Source organism: Anolis carolinensis, chromosome 4 (assembly GCF_035594765.1).
Source record: "Anolis carolinensis isolate JA03-04 chromosome 4, rAnoCar3.1.pri, whole genome shotgun sequence".
NCBI lineage: Eukaryota > Metazoa > Chordata > Lepidosauria > Squamata > Dactyloidae > Anolis > Anolis carolinensis.
The window spans coordinates 39,722,458-39,745,180 of NC_085844.1; the positions used below are offsets into that span (position 1 = coordinate 39,722,458).

The 22,723-nt window shown below is 40.9% G+C and overlaps 1 protein-coding gene across 3 annotated transcripts; it reads right to left on the bottom strand.

Moving 5' to 3' along the window:
* Positions 1-1,198: 1,198 nt before the first annotated feature.
* On the bottom strand, positions 1,199-22,468 carry c4h8orf89 (chromosome 4 C8orf89 homolog). 3 transcript variants are annotated; one of them, XM_062979342.1, is made up of 8 exons: positions 22,194-22,468; positions 19,185-19,236; positions 18,519-18,679; positions 15,248-15,365; positions 12,240-12,332; positions 11,198-11,305; positions 3,549-3,619; positions 1,199-1,491 (listed from the first exon to the last, which is right to left on the bottom strand). In XM_062979342.1, the coding sequence occupies exons 1-8, from the start codon at positions 22,231-22,233 to the stop codon at positions 1,355-1,357; spliced, it is 780 nt and encodes a 259-aa protein (XP_062835412.1). In that variant the 5' UTR covers positions 22,234-22,468; the 3' UTR covers positions 1,199-1,354. The 3 variants fall into 3 exon arrangements, with proteins under 3 accessions (XP_062835412.1, XP_062835411.1, XP_008106795.2); XM_062979341.1 differs by having other exon boundaries at positions 15,218-15,365; positions 22,194-22,461; XM_008108588.3 differs by having other exon boundaries at positions 3,555-3,619; positions 15,218-15,365; positions 22,194-22,454.
* Positions 22,469-22,723: the final 255 nt, after the last annotated feature.

Sequence of the window (22,723 nt, forward strand, 5' to 3'; positions counted from 1 at the left end):
CCACAATGAATTTCAACTTTGTCTACCTATAATCTGCTAGATCTCAAATATATCCTAAACCCTCTGATGAGGTGCAGGATGTCACTGTCTCCAAACCTATTTGTTCCCGTCTGGTTCATAGTCACTTCCATTTAGTTCATAAACCATTAACATGTTTAACTTTCTAATTTACTGCAGACGCAATAGGAATGTATCATTTAGTATTCCGTACAAAGATAAGTTGGCTGCTGCAATGTCTCTCGAAAGCAGAATTTGTATGGACTTAGTGAGATAATTTGAGCTAAAGTATGGCATGTATGGAAACATTACTGATTTGTAAGACATTTGTAGATCCTAACAATGTTAATGTGATACTATTAAGCAAATGTATCCCCAGAGAGTAATACGTGAAATACAGCATCTTATGAAAGCTGAACAGTGAAGAAAGCGGATAGGAAGAGAGAATCATCTAATTTGAATTGTAGTGGAGGAGACCTCTGGATACCCTGGATGGTCAAGAAACAAATGGCTCTAGCACAAATCAAGCTTGAAATCTCCATAGAAGCCACAATGACTAAATCATACACTTTTGACATAGGGAGTTAATATGATAAGAAAGAAACGAAGGCCACAGTAGAAGTGCATAGATTCAAAAGAATCCAGAGCCCTGAGTTTGTAAGACTTGAGTAGGGTTCTTAATGCAGGGTAACCTGGAAGTTTTAATTTCACTTCAACTTACAGCAAACCTATGAATTATGAGCAATAAGAACAATAGATTGCAACTTCCAAGCAGATGGTTCTAGATTAGTGGCACAAACAACAAATAAGACCAGTAAATGGACAATACTACATCTCATACCACACATCTCAAACTACAAAGCCTTCAAGCTATGCTTGGTATAAAGCTTTCTCATTTCCAATACAATGTTTTTAATAACATCTAAGTAAAAGATCCTGCTGATATGAGTTACTGTAAGATGCCACATTTTTTTAGCCATTTTCTCCCAATAAGAGAAAAATAATTTTATATTGTTTATATTTACGGATATAATATATCCTATTTCCCCCAATAATGGGACTCAAATGTTTCTGCAGGGCAGGGTCTTGATACCTGAATAGCCCACAGCTGCTTTATATACTGTATATTAGGCAATAAGTTTCGCTGTAAAAGTTCCAGATATTTACAACTTACATTCACAGAAGCTGATTGGCAGCATAATTATAAATGTATAAAATATTTATTAAATATTGGATTTCCCTCTTACATCAATTGTGGGGTTCATTATGAAAGGAGGTTCTGTAGACATTGATGGACAAGAAAATAGTAACACATTAAATACTTGCAAATGAGCCTTCTCCCTGCCCAATGCATTTTCTACAAGTCTTTCTTGGTTTTCCTGAATTTTCTAATTTTCTCTTGATGAATGGTTTCACGTTCCAAAGCGGCTAGTTCAGAGAGCCGTTGGAGGTACTGCGGAGGAGCTCCTATAACAGGATTCTTGAAGCAGTTACCTGGGACGAGAACAAAGGACTGCTTTATTAAACACCACAACTTTATTGGAAGCAATAGTGTAAGGACAACACTTGAAGTAGCAATATACAGAAGGTGCTGCAATAGTTAGTAAACTGCAGCCTACATCTTTAAAAAGGATAAATAGAGTCTCACTTATCCAACATAAATGGGCCGGCAGAACTTTGGATAAGTGAATATGTTGGATAATAAGGAGGAATTAAGGAAAAGCCTATTAAACATCAAATTAGGTTATGATTTTACAAATTATGCACCAAAACATTTTATACAACAAATTTGACAGAAAAAGTAGTTCAATGTGCAGTAATGCTATGTAGTAATTACTGTATTTATGAATTTAACACCAAAATATCATAATGTTTTGAAAACGTTGACTACAAAAATGCGTTGGATAACCCCAAATGTTGGATAAGTAAGACTACTGTACCTGGAGAAAATAAACCACATTTGCAAATGGCTTAAACATCCTAAAGACAGCAGATCTCATTTGATTTTTGGAAGCTAAGCAGGGTTAGCTCTGGTTTTAGCTCTGTTGCTGTAAACTATGCTTCAGATATAGAAAGTAGCAAAATATTGCTGAATATTCCTCACTTGAGGAAACCCTGTATGATTCATGGGGTTGTCTTGAATCAACAGGCAACCTGAAGGTACATAAATCCACTAGCTGATATATTAGTAATTGGGATCTTCTAATAGAAGAGGAGCTGCAACTTCTACAAACAACTGTTTTTAGCTATGTTTGCTAATGTCCCAAGAACATCTGAAGGTTTACAAGTGGCTGATCCCTATTGCAAGGAAGATACCAAATCAGTATGGGGCCTTGTGAGACATCAGAATGATAGGGCTACCTGGAGAGAACTACCAATATAAATTGTCACATTTCACAGAAAGTAGTAACATTTCTGAAGCTCTATGACAGATAAACTCATCAGAGCCATTCATTTCTGTAGAACTCTAGCCAATTTTGAGTAAGGGCTATACAGAAGACAAATAATTGTATCCCAGATTGCTTCTAACTGCCAGTGCAAAACATTAAATTCAATATCAGAACTTTTATAGCCTGCAAGGTTGACACAACAGCCTGAAACGAATGAAAAAAATATTCTATATGAAATTCATTATACTGGGAGTTTATAATACCAAGTCCAACTCATCCAGGAAACAAAAAGAGGGTATTGCTATTTTGTCAGGAAAGGCATTTTGATTTAGAAAATTGCTGAAACCTAAAGATTTTTCAAACTAAAGCTGCAACTGCAAGCAAAGCAAACCTGTTAGGGATTAAATCACCCTGAGCACAATGGAACTTCCTAGTGTTAAAAATTCATTGTTAGCTTCTATTGTTTTATACTACTTTAGTTCATTATTATCAGAACTCATGTATATAATACAATCCTATGTGTTTTATACTGCAACCAAAACAGTGAGAATACTAACCTCACAAAAGTAACTACTCAAAAGAATATCTCTAGTAATTGGAATAAGAAAATAACTCGCTTGTTAAAACAGCTAAATTAAGCCTTTGACACAGATTTACAAGAAACACTAAAAATGTTATCCTTTGTGATATCCTTGACTTCAAGCACCAATCTTATACAGTACAGTGTTCCCTCACTTATTGTGGGGGTTACGTTCCAGGACCACCCGAGCTAAGTGAAAATCCACCAAGTAGGGACGCTAGGCTTCTCCTTATTGAGGAAGTAGAAAGAGGGAGGGAGGGAGGAAGGGTAGAAAGAGGCAGGGGAATATGGCACTGCCTCCTCCTCCTGCTGCCGTTTGGGCTCCTTTTCTGCTCCGTCACCCGCACCCGACAGATCACCGCCACTGTAAATCATAATGTTTTATGATTTATAATATTATTTCAGTGTTTATTAAAAAACCGCAAAACAGCATGAAAAGCGAATTGCAAAGTAGTGAGGGAACACTGCATTCAAAAGTGAATGCAAAATGGAAGGAAGGAAGTGTCAGTAAAGCAGTGAAAAAAAATTAGCTGGTATGAGAAATACATTCTAATTAAAACACAGTAGGAAATGCCCCATACATTTACCAGATTTTAATTTGGACACTTCTGGAAAGGAAAGTAGACTGGAACACCGGTTGTGTTTTTTCAACCTATAAATACACAAGAATATGCATTAAACAGTAGATTTATTACTTTTGTCACAATATATTTGAACCTTAAGTAAGTATCTCCTGAAGAATTTGAAGGGGGATGACAAAACATCTTGATTTACTAGTACCAAGGGGGCTGTGCCAGGAATCCTTTATCATAAACACTTGCATTCCTGTCACCATTTAAATTCCTAATCTTACTTTTAACAAGCATCAAAATCTTTACATTTATATGACTATAAGAAAAAGGGCTGTCATCATTGGGGAATATAACATAAAATGCCTAAAAACCTTTCCAAGATCCAATATTGCTGGGCAATAGAACTGGGAGAAGTGCCAAATCTTAGAGTTTTATTATGCTAACCATAACATGCTCTTTACATTTCTTTAGTCAGCAGTATTTCACTTACATATGCTGTGATATATGATAATAAAAAGCTAATGGTTCAATCCATACATGCCTATTTGGAAGTGCATTCTACTATGTTCAGTGGGTGTCAGGACCCAGGCTGCAAAGGCACCAATAACCAAACACAGAGGCCAGAATCTAACTAATATCTTTATTGAAGGAATATATAAAGTTAATAAAAGCAAGTATATGAAATTGTCCAAAAGCAGACCTTTCAGGAAAGGTCTCAATTAGCCCAAAAAAGCGATGTCCAATATGAAATATTAAGGTCCAAAGTTGTAATCCAATAACCGAAACACTCACTTTGCCAGGCAAAGTGAGGGGAGATGACAAGGTCCTTTAGTCCATAAACTTGAGCAAGGCTAGGAAATAACTTGATACTTGAAACAAGGCTTAAAACGTGGAACAAGGTAACAAGGAACAAGAACAAGGTCCGTGGAAGAACTTGGTAAAATCCGTGATACAAGACAATGTTTAGTCCTGGGAAACAAGCAAGGTCCGTAGGTAAACAAAGGCAAAAACAGGAGCGAAGGCTGGAAAGCAGGGCAAGGCTTGAGCAGGAGCGAGGCTTGAAACGGAGCGCGCTGTCCAGACACAACTCGCTCCGGAGGTTGACGAATTGACTCCGCGAAGTTACTTCGCGGGTAAATCACCTATATAGAGTCTAACTTTCCCGCCGAAACAGTTCTCTGGGAACCAGAAACGAAAGCTAATCTTTGAGACCAGATGTTTGACTCCTTAAGGATTCTCACGAAAAAGGAGACTTAATTGGCTGAATTCTTGGCTGCTATCCTCGCACTCCTGCGCGAAGCAGCTTCCAAACCTCTCTGTTGTTTACAAAACTCATGGCGGGAGAACACAGGAGAAGTGGGCTCCGGATTTGTTTGACATACTTCTGGGTCACAACTTTCTTGCAGGTGCAAGGTTCCCAGATCTGCCTGGGAAAGATCTGGCTGAGAAAATTCCAGTTCAGACTGGGAAGGTAAAAAACCCAAGTTTTCTTCATCATCAGGCATTACAGTGTCATAAGCAGGACTACAAGGCCCATGAGTCATCACACTATCCCCCTCCTCAGGGCCCCTCCCAAACTGGGACTCTCTCCCCGAAGCGCGAGGCCGCGGTTTGGTGGGATAGGTCTGATGAAAGCGACGGGTTAGATCAGGAGCGTGAACTGTGGAGGCGTCTTCCCAAGAGCGCTCCTCAGGGCCAAAACCCACCCAGTCAATGAGATATTGCAGGCGGCGGCGGTGAAAGCGAGAATCTAAAATGTCCTCAACCTCGAACTCCTCCTCCCCATTCATCAAAACAGGAGGGGGAGCCGGTTGGTCTGTATCAGGACGCACACCATCCGCCGGAAGGAGCAGGGAACGGTGAAACACTGGGTGGATGCGCATTGAACGCGGAAGTTGGAGTTTGAAAGTCACGGGGTTTAATTGCGCCACCACTGGATAAGGGCCAATGAAACGGGCATCTAACTTCCGGCAAGGGCGGTGGGAGGGCAGAAAGCGAGTGGACAGGAAAACCCGATCTCCTACCTTGATTTCGGGGCCCGGCTGGCGATGTTTGTCAGCGTGGCGTTTATAGTCCTCCTTGGCTTGGTCCAGTTGCTGGAGCAAAAGTTGTTGTACCGCTGTGAGTTCCTGCAGCCAATCCTCTGCTGCGGGAACTTCTGAAGTTTCAATGACAGGGGGAAAGAAACGTGGGTGGAAGCCGTAGTTTGCAAAGAACGGCGTTTCTTTTGTAGAAGCTTGAACTCCATTGTTATAAGCAAACTCTGACAGTGGTAACAGAGAAGCCCAATTGTCCTGTTGGTAGTTTACATAACAGCGAAGATACTGCTCCAAGGTGGCATTGGTGCGCTCCGTTTGCCCATCTGTTTGAGGATGATGAGCTGAAGATAAGCGAGAGTCTATGCCCAATAGTTTTTGTAGTGCCTTCCAAAAACGAGAGGTGAATTGAGATCCACGGTCTGAGACTAAACTCTTGGGCAATCCATGTAGTCTAAAAACATGTTGAAGGAATAGATCTGCAGTCTCTTTGGCCGTGGGGAGACCTTCACAGGGTATGAAATGGGCTAACTTGGTGAAAAGGTCCACCACCACTAGGATCGTGGTGAATCCACAGGAAGGTGGTAGGTCAGTGATGAAATCCGCAGAAATTATTTCCCATGGGCGAGATGGGGTAGGAAGGGGATGTAGAAGCCCTGAGGGTTTCTCCCTTCTTATCTTGGAGCGCTGGCATACTGGGCAGGTGTTGACATATTTTTCCACATCCTTGCGGATCTTGGGCCACCAAAAATCCCTTAGGATCAGATGCATGGTTTTAAATAGTCCGAAATGCCCTGCTGGTTTGCAGTCATGACACAGACGAAGCGCTTTTTCCCTGCCCGGTCCGGGTGGGATATAAACATGATTTCTATAGCAAAGCAGTCCATCTTTAAGCGAAAAGGGAAAATGCAGACCTTGACGAAGTTGGTCCTGCGCCCAGGTATCTGCTTGCTGACTAGCCCTGATTTCTTGAGCACAGATGGGTCCTGGAGTAGAGGAAGTTGAACCAATGGGAGTGGATTTGGTGTTCCCCACTGTGAGCGTGGCAAAGTTCTCGGGTTGTAGTAGTTGGGATTCAAAGGTCTCCTTGCGTCCTGCAGCGTATTCCGGTTTACGTGACAGGGCGTCTGCTTGCTTGGTTTGGGCTGGGGTCACATAATGGATCTGGAAGTTGAAACGTTCAAAGAATAAAGCCCAACGTTGCTGCCTCTGATTTAGTTTGCGGGCAGTTCTTAGATGTTCTAGATTTCGATGATCAGTGTGGACTTCAATGGGAAATTTGGCCCCTTCTAGCCAATGTCTCCAAGTTTCAAAGGCTGCCTTTATGGCCAGTAGTTCCTTTTCCCAAATGGTGTAATTTCTCTCTGGTGTGGTTAGTTGACGGGAGTAAAAGGCACAGGGATGAAGGTGGTCTCCCACCGGTTGTAAGAGTACAGCCCCAATTGCCACATCCGAGGCGTCCGCTTGCACAACAAAAGGGGTTCCAGGATCTGGGTGCTGTAGAATTGGCTGGGACGTGAATAATTTCTTTAGTTGCTGAAACCCTTTCTCTGCTTGATCAGTCCAGCGGAAGGGCTGTTTTCCACGGATGCAGCTAGTGATTGGGTCAGACCAGCGGGCAAAATCTGGAATGAACTTGCGGTAATAGTTCGCGAACCCCAAGAAACGCTGCACCTCTTTCTTGTTAGTTGGCGCCCGCCATTCCAATACTGCTGAGACCTTGGCTGGATCCATGGAGAGCCCTAGAGGCGAGATACGGTAACCAAGGAAATCTACCTCTTGTAGATCGAAAGCGCATTTTTCCAACTTGGCATAAAGTCCATGATCTCGCAAACGTTGTAACACCATTTTGACGTGGTTCTCATGTTCTGATTGTGATCTAGAAAACACCAAAAAATCGTCCAGGTAGATTATCAAGAACCGATCTAGATAGTCCTGAAAAATATCATTGACAAAATGCTGGAACGTTGCGGGGGCTCCGCATAATCCATAATTCATAACTCGGGACTCGAATAATCCGAATTTAGTCTGAAAGGCAGTCTTCCACTCGTCCCCTTCTCTGATGCGAACTAGATTATAAGCCCCTCGAAGATCCAGCTTGGTGTAGACCTTGGCTCCTCGAAGTCGGTCCAGTAGATCCGAGATTAAGGGCAGGGGATAACTGTTCCGCTTGGTGATATTGTTCAATGCTCTGTAGTCCACCACCAAGCGTAATTCCCCTGACTTCTTCTTCACAAACATCACTGGGGAGGCGGCTGGGGATTGAGAGGGTCTGATGAATCCCTTGCGAAGGTTTGTCTCTATGAATTCCCTGAGAGCTTCTTGCTCCGGTTCAGTCAGGGAGTATAGGTGCCCTCGCGGGATCGGGGCCCCCTCCACCAAGTCAATGGCACAGTCATAAGGTCTATGTGGGGGTAATTTCTCGGCTTCTTTTTCATTGAATACATCCCAATACTCGGAGTACTTCTTGGGCAGGGTGATGATGGGCTCGGTCTCTGTGGCATGGCAGACCTTGGCTACGAGGCAATGGTTTTGGCAGTACTTTGAAGCAAACTGCAGTTCTCTGTTGGACCAGGAGATGTTTGGGTCGTGGAGAGTCAGCCACGGGATTCCCAAAATCACAGGGAAATGGGGAACCTCGGTAACAAAGAAAGAAATCTCTTCCATATGTTCCCTTATCCACATCCTGGTGGGTTCTGACCACTGGCTTACGGGCCCCGTCTTGAGGGGGCGGCCGTCTATGGCTTGCACCACACGGGCATTCTTGAAGTCATGATATTGTAATCCCAGAGAGTCGGCATACTCTCTGTCAATGAAGTTGTTGGTGGCTCCGGAGTCTATCATGGCGTGGATCATGACGGGTCCCCTTTTTGCTGACCATAAGGTGACCACTAGAAGGAACAGGACCCCGGTTGGCGGCTCTTGAATGGGTTTTCTGACCGGGTTGGCGAGCCTCTCTACGCCCGGTCGTTGGCTTCCCCCGCCGGCTGTGTGCCAGCCGCCTCAGACGCCTTCGTCTCCGTGGAGGACGCCGCCGCAAGACGGGCGGCGGGCTTCCCTTTGGCTGGACACTCTCTGGCGAAGTGGCCCCCATTTCCGCAATACCAGCAGAGATTTAAGCGTTGGCGACGGGCCTTCTCGGCGGCATCTAACCTGGGTCGCACGTTGCCCAACTGCATCGGCACCTCCTCGCTCCCTCTGGGGTATGGGGTTGGTGGTGGGGGTCTCCACACTGGACGCGGCTGGACGCTGGCGGGAGCGGGGGGTTTTGCCCCAGTTCTACCGCTCTGACCACGTACCCATTGTTTCCTGTTGGCAATCAAGACTTCAGCCCGTAAACATTGGTCAATGAGTGCTTCGAGGGACTGGGGAGGGTCCACCTTGGAGATTTCTTCCAGCATTTCAATGTTGAGACCCTCCCGAAATTGCCCCCTGAGGGCTACATCGTTCCAGCCGGTGCTGTGGGCCAGCACTCGGAACTCAGCTATGTACTGAGACATGGGTCTGTCTCCTTGAAAGAGGCGCCGGAGTTTATGGCCGGCTGCCTCCAAATTGTCCTCGATTCCCCAGGTCTCCTTAAGGTGATCCAAGAAGCGTTGCGCTGTTCTTAGGTGGGAAGAGGCTTGATCGAATAGGGCCGTCGCCCAGCTGGCCGCTGGTCCGTCTAGAAGGCTGTAAACCCACGCCACCTTGATGTCTTCTTGGGGAAACTCGGCGGCACGGGCCTCTAGGTAAGCCTGGCACTGGCGGCGGAAAACTTGGACCTTGGAAGCTTCTCCAGAAAACTTAGTTGGCAACGCCATGGCCGGGAGGCGGACTCCGCGCTCCCTCAATCCTTTTATTTCTCCATCCTGCGCGTTGAGTCTGTCACGGATGCGATCCACTTCATCCTTGCTGATGGTGTAGCTGAGCGGCTGCCCAGCCGGCGCGGCTCCGGTCGACATTCTGGCCTTGGTTAATTGGTGCTTATGGGTGGCGGAGTCAAACTGTCAGGACCCAGGCTGCAAAGGCACCAATAACCAAACACAGAGGCCAGAATCTAACTAATATCTTTATTGAAGGAATATATAAAGTTAATAAAAGCAAGTATATGAAATTGTCCAAAAGCAGACCTTTCAGGAAAGGTCTCAATTAGCCCAAAAAAGCGATGTCCAATATGAAATATTAAGGTCCAAAGTTGTAATCCAATAACCGAAACACTCACTTTGCCAGGCAAAGTGAGGGGAGATGACAAGGTCCTTTAGTCCATAAACTTGAGCAAGGCTAGGAAATAACTTGATACTTGAAACAAGGCTTAAAACGTGGAACAAGGTAACAAGGAACAAGAACAAGGTCCGTGGAAGAACTTGGTAAAATCCGTGATACAAGACAATGTTTAGTCCTGGGAAACAAGCAAGGTCCGTAGGTAAACAAAGGCAAAAACAGGAGCGAAGGCTGGAAAGCAGGGCAAGGCTTGAGCAGGAGCGAGGCTTGAAACGGAGCGCGCTGTCCAGACACAACTCGCTCCGGAGGTTGACGAATTGACTCCGCGAAGTTACTTCGCGGGTAAATCACCTATATAGAGTCTAACTTTCCCGCCGAAACAGTTCTCTGGGAACCAGAAACGAAAGCTAATCTTTGAGACCAGATGTTTGACTCCTTAAGGATTCTCACGAAAAAGGAGACTTAATTGGCTGAATTCTTGGCTGCTATCCTCGCACTCCTGCGCGAAGCAGCTTCCAAACCTCTCTGTTGTTTACAAAACTCATGGCGGGAGAACACAGGAGAAGTGGGCTCCGGATTTGTTTGACATACTTCTGGGTCACAACTTTCTTGCAGGTGCAAGGTTCCCAGATCTGCCTGGGAAAGATCTGGCTGAGAAAATTCCAGTTCAGACTGGGAAGGTAAAAAACCCAAGTTTTCTTCATCATCAGGCATTACAGTGTCATAAGCAGGACTACAAGGCCCATGAGTCATCACAGTGGGTGAAATTCCCATATAAGTACCTGTATGAATAAGATGACATCTTAGATATATTATTAGTAATGCTTTGCTTTTATAATGTGACGTATAAACAAATGAATATTTTGTGTAAGTATTTCTCAGGTGCAATGCACTAGATTCCAGGCATCTGAGCATATTCAATTTTCAACAGAATGTCTTAGAAGTTCTCTTTTAAAATCTCAAACATAGAAAGACAGGGAAATGCATTTATTGAGTTATTATTAGTCCACCCAACTAAGTACTGTCCCATAGAGCTTTCTAGAGCTGAAGGATTTTTTCCATTCCTACCTGGAGATGCTGGATATTGAATTTGGAACCTTCTCTGTGCAAATACAGAGCAGAAGGGCAGCTAAATTTGTAAGAAATTAAATGTGACAGGTTTGTTAAAGCCAATCAGGTGAGAATCTGGAGTGTGCGCAGAGGAAAGACATTCATAGTAATGTACACATCCTTGAGTGAGATATAAATAAAAAAAGGCCAACATCCAATGGCATAGAAGCAGATATCTGTTCATTCAATGGAACTTCCTCTTTTATGCACAGTTCCAAGTTTGCTCTGAAAATATTGGGTATGTATTAATTCTACCAAACCTACACTGTTCATTTAGTTTTCATTGGATAAGAACTCAAGCTGCCTCACCTCACAGCAGATAAGTCTCCCACTCCACCGCGCATCCCTGATGTCTTCAGAGGGCCTAGTTTCCAAGAACCCGGCCCTCTTTTATTCGTATCCCCCATGCCTCTCTCTCTATAGAAATAAATTTTAAATGATTACAGAAATAGAGTTAATAGCAAATACATTTGGTCCTCACCACCCTCAGACTGTTGTGAAGGCGGCTACAGTAACCAAGAAATCAGTCATCAGCACCATGTTCACCTGACTTTTAACCTCCTCCGAGCATGTAACATTTTCAGGTTATAGTTGTTGCACTGTGAATATACGGCTGGTACGTTTACACTGCTTTTACTCTGTTCTCTTTTTGCTAAAAGCCTATATATGAATCTCATATGTCTTTGGGTGACAGTGAAAGTTATTTTTCTCCCATTTCAGTTCTTTATCACTTTCTCTGATGATTGTACAGCATAAATAAATAAAATAACTAAAGGAAAAAGGAAAAAATAAAACTTAAATTGCTCACAGGACAATGGGATACATTTCCAAAGTGCCATATCTTAAATGAAACAAATGCGGTGGTCCTTTTTGCACTAAACAGTTTACAGTTAAGCTATGATTGGTTCACTGCTGAGGCCGGATCTCAGCAATGACTTGGTCCCAGTATTTATGCCTCAAAAAAATTAATACAAGTGGTTCTAGAATTCTTCCCTGGGACAAAACTCTTAGCCAGGAATGTCAATTAACAATGTATGCTCTATCCTAGTTATATTGAGGAAAAAAATACCAATAATCTGTCCAAGGATCAGGAAAGGGGTGATTAGATTTAGCCTGGATTTCATCCCTCTACCACCAAATAAAATCTGTTGATTAAACTCAATCCGAGTTTTGAACTGGGCTCTTAAACCTGTTCACACTATTCATGCATTGTATTTCCTACTGGATTGGAGTGACTAAAACCCAGTTTTGATACTCAAGTACCCAGAACTGAGGAAGATAATTATGAACCTTACACTTTTAAAGAATAATATCCCCATAGTAATTTTGCAAAAAGAAAGTTAAAGCTTACTTGCTTTTGTAGTAGCTTTCAAGAAAATACTTCGATGAAGAAGGTGGAAGCAAATACAAAGGTGGCAAACTGGGCTCATCATTACTGGAAGAGCTAAAACGATTAAAAGAATAAATAATAAGACCAATTTGGGCAGCTGAAAGATTTGGAAAGTTGGAAAGTCTTGCATCATTATTACTGTTGCCAGGTCTATAGGAGAGATGAGTCTTCTATGTTTCATACCACAAACTGAAGATCCCACGCTGGCTGAACTGTATTCAATTCAGGCTACTGCTGCAGTATGGACTGCAGCAAATATGCAACTTGTGTGGACTAGGATTATTTGACTACTTTTGTTGGGGTTTTTTTGTTTTAGATATATTAATTTAGATTTTACTCTGTACTTGTTATCTATGAAAACTGATTTATTTAATTCAATCACCTGGAATGCAACTAATAGCAGTTGTTTTGCTGGCTTTGTCTTATCAGAATACATTTCTATACTTTGTAACATATTGTTCTTCAGTTTTTTAAAAAGTTAAATTAAATGTTTACTGTGAATTGCTTGGCACACTGTTTACTTTTGGGAAGTTGACATATTAAGCAAACAGAACTTTAAAAGGTTTTATACAGAGATATGATATAAATATATAGGACATTGCACTATCTATATTTTCAAATTAAAGCTGTTGTGACCCACCTTGAGCTATGAGGAGAGGTGGGTAAGAAATAAAGTTATTATGATATAATAATAATAATAATAATAATAATAATAATAATAATAATATCTTAACATTAAGGGGGCCTAAGAAAAGGCTTATCCAGGAGAATGCATAATAGACAGCCAGTATGGTGTAGTACTTTGAGTGTTGGACTATGACTCTAGGAGACCAGGGTTCAAATCCCCACTTAGCCATTCTCATATTCACATAAAAATCCACCCCCAAGCATAATTCACATATGCTATCTTAATATGAATAACAGAAACACAGAGCTGGAAGGGACCACAAGAAAAATCCAGGCCAAAACCCTGCCATGCAAGAATATACAACAAAGCATCCCCAACAAATGGTCATCCAACCTTTGTTTAAAAACCTCCAGGGAAGGAACCCTGTAAAGTACCTTGGTGGTGGCCGCGGTGACACTAGTAGCAGTGGTGGTGATAGTAGTAATAGTAGTAGTAATGTAATAATAATGTAACAACCTTTCTTTAAGGCTCAGAGACAGCACCTTCATATAGCTAAGCTATTATTTGGTACCATGTATTGTTTTATACTTATGTATCATTTTATGTTATGTGCTGCACCTTGGAGTGCCTTGTGAGCCGCCTCGATGGTGACGGGATATAAATAAAGTTTATTATTATATATTATTATCATGTATGTTAGAATCAGTCCTAGGCTTTCTCCATACCTCACAACCTCTGAGGATGCCTGCCATAGATGTGGGCGAAACGTCAGGAGAGAATACTTCTAGAACATGGCCATACAGCCCGGAAAACATACAACAACCCTAGTCCTAGGCTTATTTACTTTACTTTTTTATTTTATTTTTATCCCAACTTTCTTTATTTTTATCCCAACTCAAGGCAACTAACAACAAACATGACACAAAACAAATTAAAAACAGAGCAATTCAAACATGAATAAAAACAATTAAATATTTATAAACTTTCACAGACATTTAAAAAGGTTGCATATGAGGAAAAACTAACAATGTAGAGATAGACATGGGGGATTGGGAGGCCATTTCCTACATTTTTCTGCTCTGAATTTGAATAATGTTGAATAACTTTATTGTCATTATATATGTAGAATTACAAAACAAAATGCCATATCAGTGTGAAACCATAGTGTTCAATATAGAAGAGTGTTTCTCAAACTCTGCTCCACCAGCTGGTTTGGACTTCAGCTCCCAGAAATCCCAGCTGTTAGGAATTGTTAGAGCTGAATTTCAAAACATCTGGAAGAGCACAGTTTGAGAAAACTGGTCTAGGATAAAAGCTAGCTCTCCGCCTATTTATCCTTGTTTTTAATCATCCTATACCTTCTCTCAGATAGTAATAATTCAAAAAAAGAATATTCAGGATGAGATGGATCCTTATGAATATTTTGAGCAGTGGGAATTATAAAGTTCTTCCAGAGAGGGGAGAGGGCAACCAATAGTGGCACCTTCATATCTGCCACTGTGCAAATTAGCAAACTATACTGAGATGCAATAAGTTAGGACACTCTATAGCACAGCAATAGAAAGTCACTAGCAGTTTTTCATTCAATTGTTAGTTCCTTAAAAGTTTCAGATAATACAATCTCTACTGGGCCATCTTAACCAACGCTGTAGTATGAACACCTCAGGTCAGGTCCTCCTTAACAAAAGCACTCAGAAACTTAAAATTCGCCACCTGCTTTCAGCAGCTTTCACCCACTTTCAGTGAAAATGGAAATTAGCAGAAGGTTGCTCTGGTTTTTCAAAAACTAGTTTGGAGTGTGTGTGTGCTTTGTTTTGGTTAAGAACTGCACCATTGAAGTTGTCATTATATACATTAAAAAAAAAAAGATTGATGAGCTCTACAGACCACACAATTTACACCTCACTTTATAGTTTGGCACAGACAGTGCAGATCATTTTTTGAAACGGGAAAAAACAGCTCTTCTCTCTCTCTCTCGGACAGATGTGTAAAACTGCCACTGTATATCTCTGAGTAAAGGTTGAACAACTTTGAGCTGCAAGTAAATTTGAAAATATAAGCATTTATTCTCTATCATCACTAAGTATTCTGTGATAGGACATCTACACAATCATTCATGTCCTGAAATTATTGTATTATTTTTATTTGACCTCAAAGGCAAATTGCACTAAAATAATTATGTGGAACCCTATGAAAGCTCTATTAGAAATGCCACTGCAACACGTTTGTGCAAACGATTGTGTGCAGCGATATCTGAAAATGAAAAAGGGTTATAGTTTTCAGACGAGCACACAAAACTGTAATAGTATACCTGTTTAAAAATGAATTAGTAGCACCTTGCCTTTTCTGAGCAACAGGAGAGAGGTTCCGTTTTGCAGAAGATCTCTCAGATCTCCAAGGAAGACTTGGCATTGCAACATTTTCACCACAATCTCTCAAGCCATATGCAGGTGCATATTCTGCTTAAAACAATAATTAAATCTGAGATACATGGAATGGAATACCAAAATCTTAAATACTACACCAATAGATAGTTTTATTTTACTTGACTAGACATTTGCATCAATTGCTGAGGTACTTTCTCTGAAGTTAGATGAGTGTGTACAAGCTTCTGTGAAAACCATTACACTAACCAAAATGAACATGTCTTCATCATTTCAAATTCACACCTGAGCAGCAGCTGTTCATTGGACACACCTGTTCATTGCAATCAGCCTTTACTCTGTTGATGTACAAACTGTGGCCACATGTGGCCTCAGTTACTTCCTGTATAATCCACAAAAGCAGTGGAGCTCCGTTAATTTTCCCCAAGTGGAGGTGACTTGCTGGGCCATGGCTGGTGGTGGAAGTCCTTCTGAGATCGTTTACTGGTTGATAGTTGTTGGCAACTAACAGTAATCTCAGTAGAGATGATGATGATGATGATAACAACTTCATTTTTGTATCCCGTCTCCATTTCCCCGAAGGGACTCAGGACGGCTTACATGGGGACAAGCCTAATCAACATAGTTAAAATATAGCACAATAAAGTTCATACAACAGCATCATAAAACAACATAAAACACCTTCATATAACACAGTATAAAGACAACCATCGAGCAAACAATCAATGGCCCAATATAATAAACAGCTTCTGGACTTGGGCGGGTGAGTAGGTGCAAATCAGTTGTAATGGCAGGGCTGATGGATAAAGTGCAAAAACCAGATGACAGAATTGGGAATAGAGGGCAATGTAAAACAGAGTACTATGTCAATGAGCGGGGAACAATCATAAAGTGTGAGGACTAGGTTTTGGGTCATAGCAAGGAGTCAAAGTTATCTGGGGAACTATCTAATCAAAAGCAAAGTGGAACAACCACGTTTTTAGGTCTTTACGAAAGGTAGCAGCAGAATGAATGTTCACTGCCATATGATCCAGTTCAAAGTAGATAATCTGGATTTTAAATGGCAGTGTAGAAGGGGCCGAAGAGTGTGAGCAACAATTGATGTGTGCATGTCTGTTGAGGTGTGCATGTACCCACAAATACAACAACAAGTCTTCCATCACAAATGGAAAGGTGGTGCATGTCTGATTTACATGTTTCATCCACAATTCTGCTTATTCCTGTGATGTCCAAATAGTGCCACTGTTAGGACCTCACAGCCCTTACAATATCCTTTTGCACATGGGATGCATCTGGCCTGCCACTTAAATTTCATTTCTCCATCTTTGCTTAAGGAATAGTTTTGGACAGTCTCCTGGCAGTTAAACCATATCATCACACAACCTTCATCTTGGCAGAATTGGGCTGTAGTTTATTTGTCATTATTCAGGTAATTACTGGTTCTAAATGTCAGTTGCACATTTCTATCGCCTCACCTGAATCTGATAAAAATAGAAACCGCACTGGATGCAATCATAATGATGATCCCAAAAAGGAATCATTTAGATCAGGGGTCCCCAAACTAAGGCCCAGGGGCCGGATGCAGCCCTTCAAGGTCATTTACCTGGCCCCTGCCCTCAGTTTTAGACTTAGGCTTGCCCAAAGTCTGAAACGACTTGAAGGCACACGATAACAACAATCCTACTTAACTTGACTATCTCATTGGGCTGAAGCAGGCACACACTTCCCATTGAAATCCTGATAGGTTTATATTGGTTAAAATTGTTTTTATTTTTAAATATTGTATTGTTCATTCATTTACTAATATTGTGCTATGGTAATAATATAATATATTGTGTATACATATACAGTAGAGTCTCACGTATCCAACATAAACAGGCCGGCAGAACGTTGGATAAGCGAATATGTTGGATAATAAGGAGGGATTAAGGAAAAGCCTATTAAACATCAAATTAGGTTATGATTTTACAAATTAAGCACCAAAACATCATGCTATGCAACAAATTTGACAGAAAAAGTAGTTCAATATGCAGTAATGCTATGTAGTAATTACTGTATTTATGACTTTAGCACTAAAATATCACGATGTATTGAAAACATTGACTACAAAAATGCGTTGGATAATCCAGAACGTTGGATAAGCGAGTGTTGGATAAGTGAGACTCTACTGTAATATTGATAATAATATTATAATGTAATACAATAGAATATTTATTTATTAAGGTATTTCTACCCCGCCCTTCCCACCCAGTAAGGGACTCAGGGCGGCTAATAATAATAATAATAATAATAATAATAATAATAATAATAATAATAATAATAATAATGCAATGTAATAATATTGTATAATATAATGATATTAATTATATATTATATATTAAATTTAATATTACTAATAATAATATGGTATAGTACAATATAGTAATATATAATGCTAATATTGTGCTATGCTAATAATATAATATATTGTATGTACATACAACTTGTAAGCTGCTCTGAGTCCCCTTTGGGGTGAGAGAGAGTGGAATATAAATTTAGCAAATAAATAAATAAATAAATGATTGTTGTTGGGGTTTTTTTGTACTACAAATAAGACATGTGCAGTATGCATAGGAATTTGTTCATTTTTTTTTTCAAATGATAATTCGGCCCCTCGACAATCTGAGGGACCATGAACCGGCCCTCCACTTAAAAAGTTTGAGGACCCCTGATTTAGATATTAAAAAGTGTGAGGAATAAAAGAGAAATCCGTGGAACCACAAACACAGCATCAATATTATACCCTGAAGTAGTAGTTCCTGCCTGTAACAGAGTATGTTCCCAATAGTACTGAAATACACTGAGGGCCCTTCCACACAGCTATATAACCCAGAATATCAAGGCAGATAATCCACAATATCTGCTTTGAGCTGGGTTATCTGAGTCCACACTGCCATATAATCCAGTTCCGTGTGGATTTTATACAGCTGTGTGGAAGGGGCCTGAGAGGTCTGGGATTTTCAGGCTTCAATAAAGTATAGTAATTTCTTTTGTAAACAATGATTAACCATGTATCAGTTTTAAGGGTAGAAGAATACTATTTTGGAAAGGAACAAGCAGAAATGTAACCAGAAATCAAAACAAAGATAATGCTGGCAATATCAAAAAGAAATTTGACAAATAACTGAATACATTTTGTGTCTTTTATTAAATAAGTCTAGAGTAATAATGACAAATTTAAACTTTTACCTTGTTTTATCCTTTTCGACTTTATCAATACATTTTCTGAACCATTCTCAAAGGGACAACTGCTGGATGATTTTCCTGAGACTTTGGTATCCAGAAATCTGTGGTCAGATGTTAGCATTGGCAATTTTTGTTCTTTCAGTGGCTGAGAAGTGATATGTTCGCTGTTTTAGTCATGAAAATGAAACAGTGTTGTGAAAATACAAAATTAATATATACCTGAACATTTTCACATGTTTCACAGCCCAGAAACCACACAACAGCCCATTTTTCACATGTTTGGGGACACTAATATTTCTCCAGTCTCCTGAGAACTTGATCAGCACATCTATGTTTCAAGAAAACCATATTCCATAGAGGCCCCTCTTTTTCTAGATAACTTGCTATCCAAATGATTATTGTTATAAATAAGTGGTTTAAAACATTATAAATTTAGGGAGCTCTTATCTTCCTTAAGGAAACTCAGCAGGTCCCCAAATAAACTGTGAATTCTTCATAAATAGTTTTAAAACATCTTTTAATAGGAACATTATGCATATCAAAGGCAAAGACCCTCTGACAGCATTAATGCATTGGCTCTAGACATATTTTTTCAAAACAAACACATTGTGGCAGATGGAAGAGTTTACCACCTTAATTTAATACCACAAAGTATAGTACAATACTTACGATTCTTGAAGGTTTGCAATCTCTGGGAATTTACTATCGTGTGCCTCTAAATCTACAACAGATAGACATAACTGTTCAGACAGATGCAAAGTGATCCCACTTTCATATGAACATTTACATTAATAGGTATTTGGACTACAATCATAAAGCAAACCATTTGACAGCAATGAAAGTTTTATGTTAGTGTGCATTCAAATTAATTAAAGCTTGCATACTTTCAAGGCATTTTGTTCTCAAAATAAAGTTACTGCTTAAAAAGGATTTTGACAATCAGATAAAATCTGAAGCACAGAATGAACTTTTGTTTTGGCAAAACAAAAGATTTTTCACCTGACACCAACTGAAGTTGACTCCAACAGAATTTATAAAGCTTGGGCATTAACTACCAAAAGAGAGAGAGAGAACGTGTATACCCTTGGGTGTGGGACCTGCAATTTCACCTACAATTTCATTCAACAAACCATGTCCTCTTTGGGGTATTTTTTAGGTACATCAGGCAATTCTCTGGTATGTTTCAGATAGAAGTTCCCATAGGTTCATATTGGAGGATCTAGCCAATCCCTAGAGGGGATACATGTGTAGCGACTTTTTAGGTCCTCCATTGTAACATCTGGCAAAAATCATTCATTTCAATAGGGTTTGTTGCTATTAACGGTTTCCTGTTTTCAGTTTGGGATGCATCCCCTGCAGATACAAAGTTTGTGCTGTATAGTTTTACAATGTATACCAGGAACTTGGGGGGGGGGGGCAATAAACATTAATAGTAGAAAGGAATGACAATGGTTGCAACTTCCAAAGCCAACTGTATAAACAGAACATAATTTACCTAATAGTCAGTGAAACGGAGCTTACCATTAATATATTCAGTCAAGTTACTTTACCCTTCATACAGTGAATAGGGTTTGCTCTTACAGAACATTGACAGTTGATTTCTAAATATTTATTTTGATCTAACTGTAGCATGCATTTACAAGCTGAAACTTTAAACATGCATTTGACAGAAATAGATGAGCTCAGCATGGCTTTTACCAAACTATCAGTTTCAGTTCTGTACAATAGCCACGATTTCTCCCAGTCCAAACAGATGAGTATTCTCCCCTTTTTATCAAAATAATGGGAGGCCTTCTGTGAGGAATTTATCTTGTAAACCATGTTTGCGGTTCAGAATTGCAGCAATGCACAACGGCTGCATTCCCAGAAAGAGAGCATTCATAGTATTTGTATTCAAAGCATTGTTGTAGCAACAGTCACATTGTGCACTTTATGAGACAGGCTTGGTCAATGACAGTGCAAGGAGGTGGGGGCAATGGACTCAGCAGAGCCATGGGAGTGTTGGCAGTACAGAATAAAAAGCAGTGGAAAGTCATATACTGCCCCTAGCCTAAGAAATGTCCCAGTGCAAGTTTTTCATTAGGAACATAACTTGCACAACACCCTGTTATGTCATTGCCACAATGATCTAACATGCCTACATAATATGGCCCCTTCTACACAATTGTATAAAATCCAGATTATCTGCTTTGAAGTGGATTATCTGGCAGTGTAGATTCAGATAATCCAGTTCAAAGCAGATAATGTGGACTATCTGCCTTGATATTCTGGATTATATGGCAGTGTAGAAGAGGCCTGTGTCAGTGATGTAACCCTCACATTGTAAAGTTACAGAATATGAGGGAAGATTTCCGCCATTGTTTCCAAGGGGTGAAGTCATGAAGGCAGGGGAGGATAAACCATAGCACAAGATACCTCTACACTGCAGAATTAATGCAGTTTGACACCATAAAATGCAATTATTCAATACTACGTATTTATGGCCTTCATAGTTTGATGAGGCTCCAACACCCTATGACAGAACTTTATAAAACTACAATTCCCATAATTTCATAGCATTGAGCCAGCCGTGTTTGTTAAAAGTGGTGTAAAACTGCATCAATTCTATAGTGTAGAAGATGAATCCCCGGTGCTATATTAGCTAGGATTAATAGAGTTGCAAAGCATGAGTTGCCTATTATGATGTAATTTTCAGAGTTCTTACACCATTACAGTCTCTTCAGATAACTTTCAGAGTTCTTACCTAACTATAATCAAAGCTAGATGGTTAGGTCACCTATCCCTGACCATGAGTACAACTCCCCAAACCAAATCATTTCTTCACAAACCCTTTCTCAAATCTACAGTTTTTCCTATTACGAAAATTAAAATACCATAAGCCAATTATCTTTTATTAGGGACCACTAACCCCCCCTCTTATCCATATGCTTTATATTATTCAGTCATAAGAATAGTGAACTGATGTTTTATATAATTGTAGAAAATGGTTAATGAAAACTTCGAATAATAATAATAGAGTCTCACTTATCCAAGCTAAACGGGCCAGCAGAAGCTTGAATAAGCGAATATCTTGGATAATAAGGAGGGATTAAGGGAAAGCCTATTAAACATCAAATTAGGTTATGGTTTTACAAATTAAGCACCAAAACATCATGTTATACAACAAATTTGACAGAAAAAGTAGTTCAATACGCAGTAATGTTGTGTTGTAATTACTGTATTTACGAATTTAGCACCAAAATATCATGATATATTGAAAACATTGACTACAAAAATGGCTTGGATAATCCAGAAGCTTGGATAAGCAAATGTTGGATAAGTGAGACTCTACTCTACTTAGCATCTTGACTGCACTTTGGACTAGAATCCTATCCAAATTTCCCTGAAAATAACTACTAAATCCCATTTGGCCCAAAGAGACGGACTTTGCCCGATTCTTGAGGAGTTACAAGAGAAACAGTTTGTGAAGACTTGGGTTCATAGAGTTTCACTGACAGATAAGACAGATGAAGGCATAAAACTGGTCATATATACATATTCGTTGAGAGAGAGCAGGCCTGGGCAAACTTGGGCCCTCCAGGTGTTTTGGACTTCAACTATCGGCTGTCAGGAATGGTGGGAGTTGAAGTCCAAAACACCTGGAGGGCCTAAGCTTGCCCATAGGGATTCCTCACGCACCGCGGGGCTCGAGGCGGGCGCGAGGCTGGTTCCGGCTCATGGCGGCTGAGTGGCTCGCTCCCTCGCTCCCTCACTCGGGGAAGCGCGTCAGGGGGGCCTGGGGGCGCTGGGGCCATAGCCCATCGCCCCCCTTTCGGGCGGAGGCAGCCGGCCCCCGAGAGCGCAGCGCCGGCACCATCTCGGCTCCGTCCGAAGGAGGCGCCGTCCAGGCAGGCCAACGGTGAGCATCCAGGCCCCTTGGTTGCTAGGCAACCGGGGGAGCCGTCATAAACAGGCCCAACCGCCTCACTAGAGGCCCAGCTCTCAATAGAACCATTTACACCAGGCGTGGGCAAACTTGGGCCTTCCCTCCAAGTGTTTTGGACTTCAACTTCCACAATTCCCTACAGCCGGTAGGCTGTAGGGAATTGTGGGAGTTGAAGTCCAAAACACTTGGAGGGAAGGCCCAAGTTTGCCCACGCCTGCCCTACATACACTTTATATCCCTAAGCGTGTGACAGCTAATACTGGGTTGCTGTGAGTTTTCCGGG

Bases quoted from the DNA above. Each gene is read 5' to 3' on its own strand.
- c4h8orf89 (XM_062979341.1), bottom strand. From the start codon at position 22,233: ATGAGCCGGAACCAGCCTCGCGCCCGCCTCGAGCCCCGCG. The intron at 19,237-22,193 runs GTGCGTGAGGAA...TATCTGTTGTAG, and splicing joins CGCCCGCCTCGAGCCCCGCG to ATTTAGAGGCACACGATAGT. The intron at 15,366-18,518 runs GTAAAAGTTTAA...TGTTTTAAGCAG, and splicing joins GTCGAAAAGGATAAAACAAG to AATATGCACCTGCATATGGC.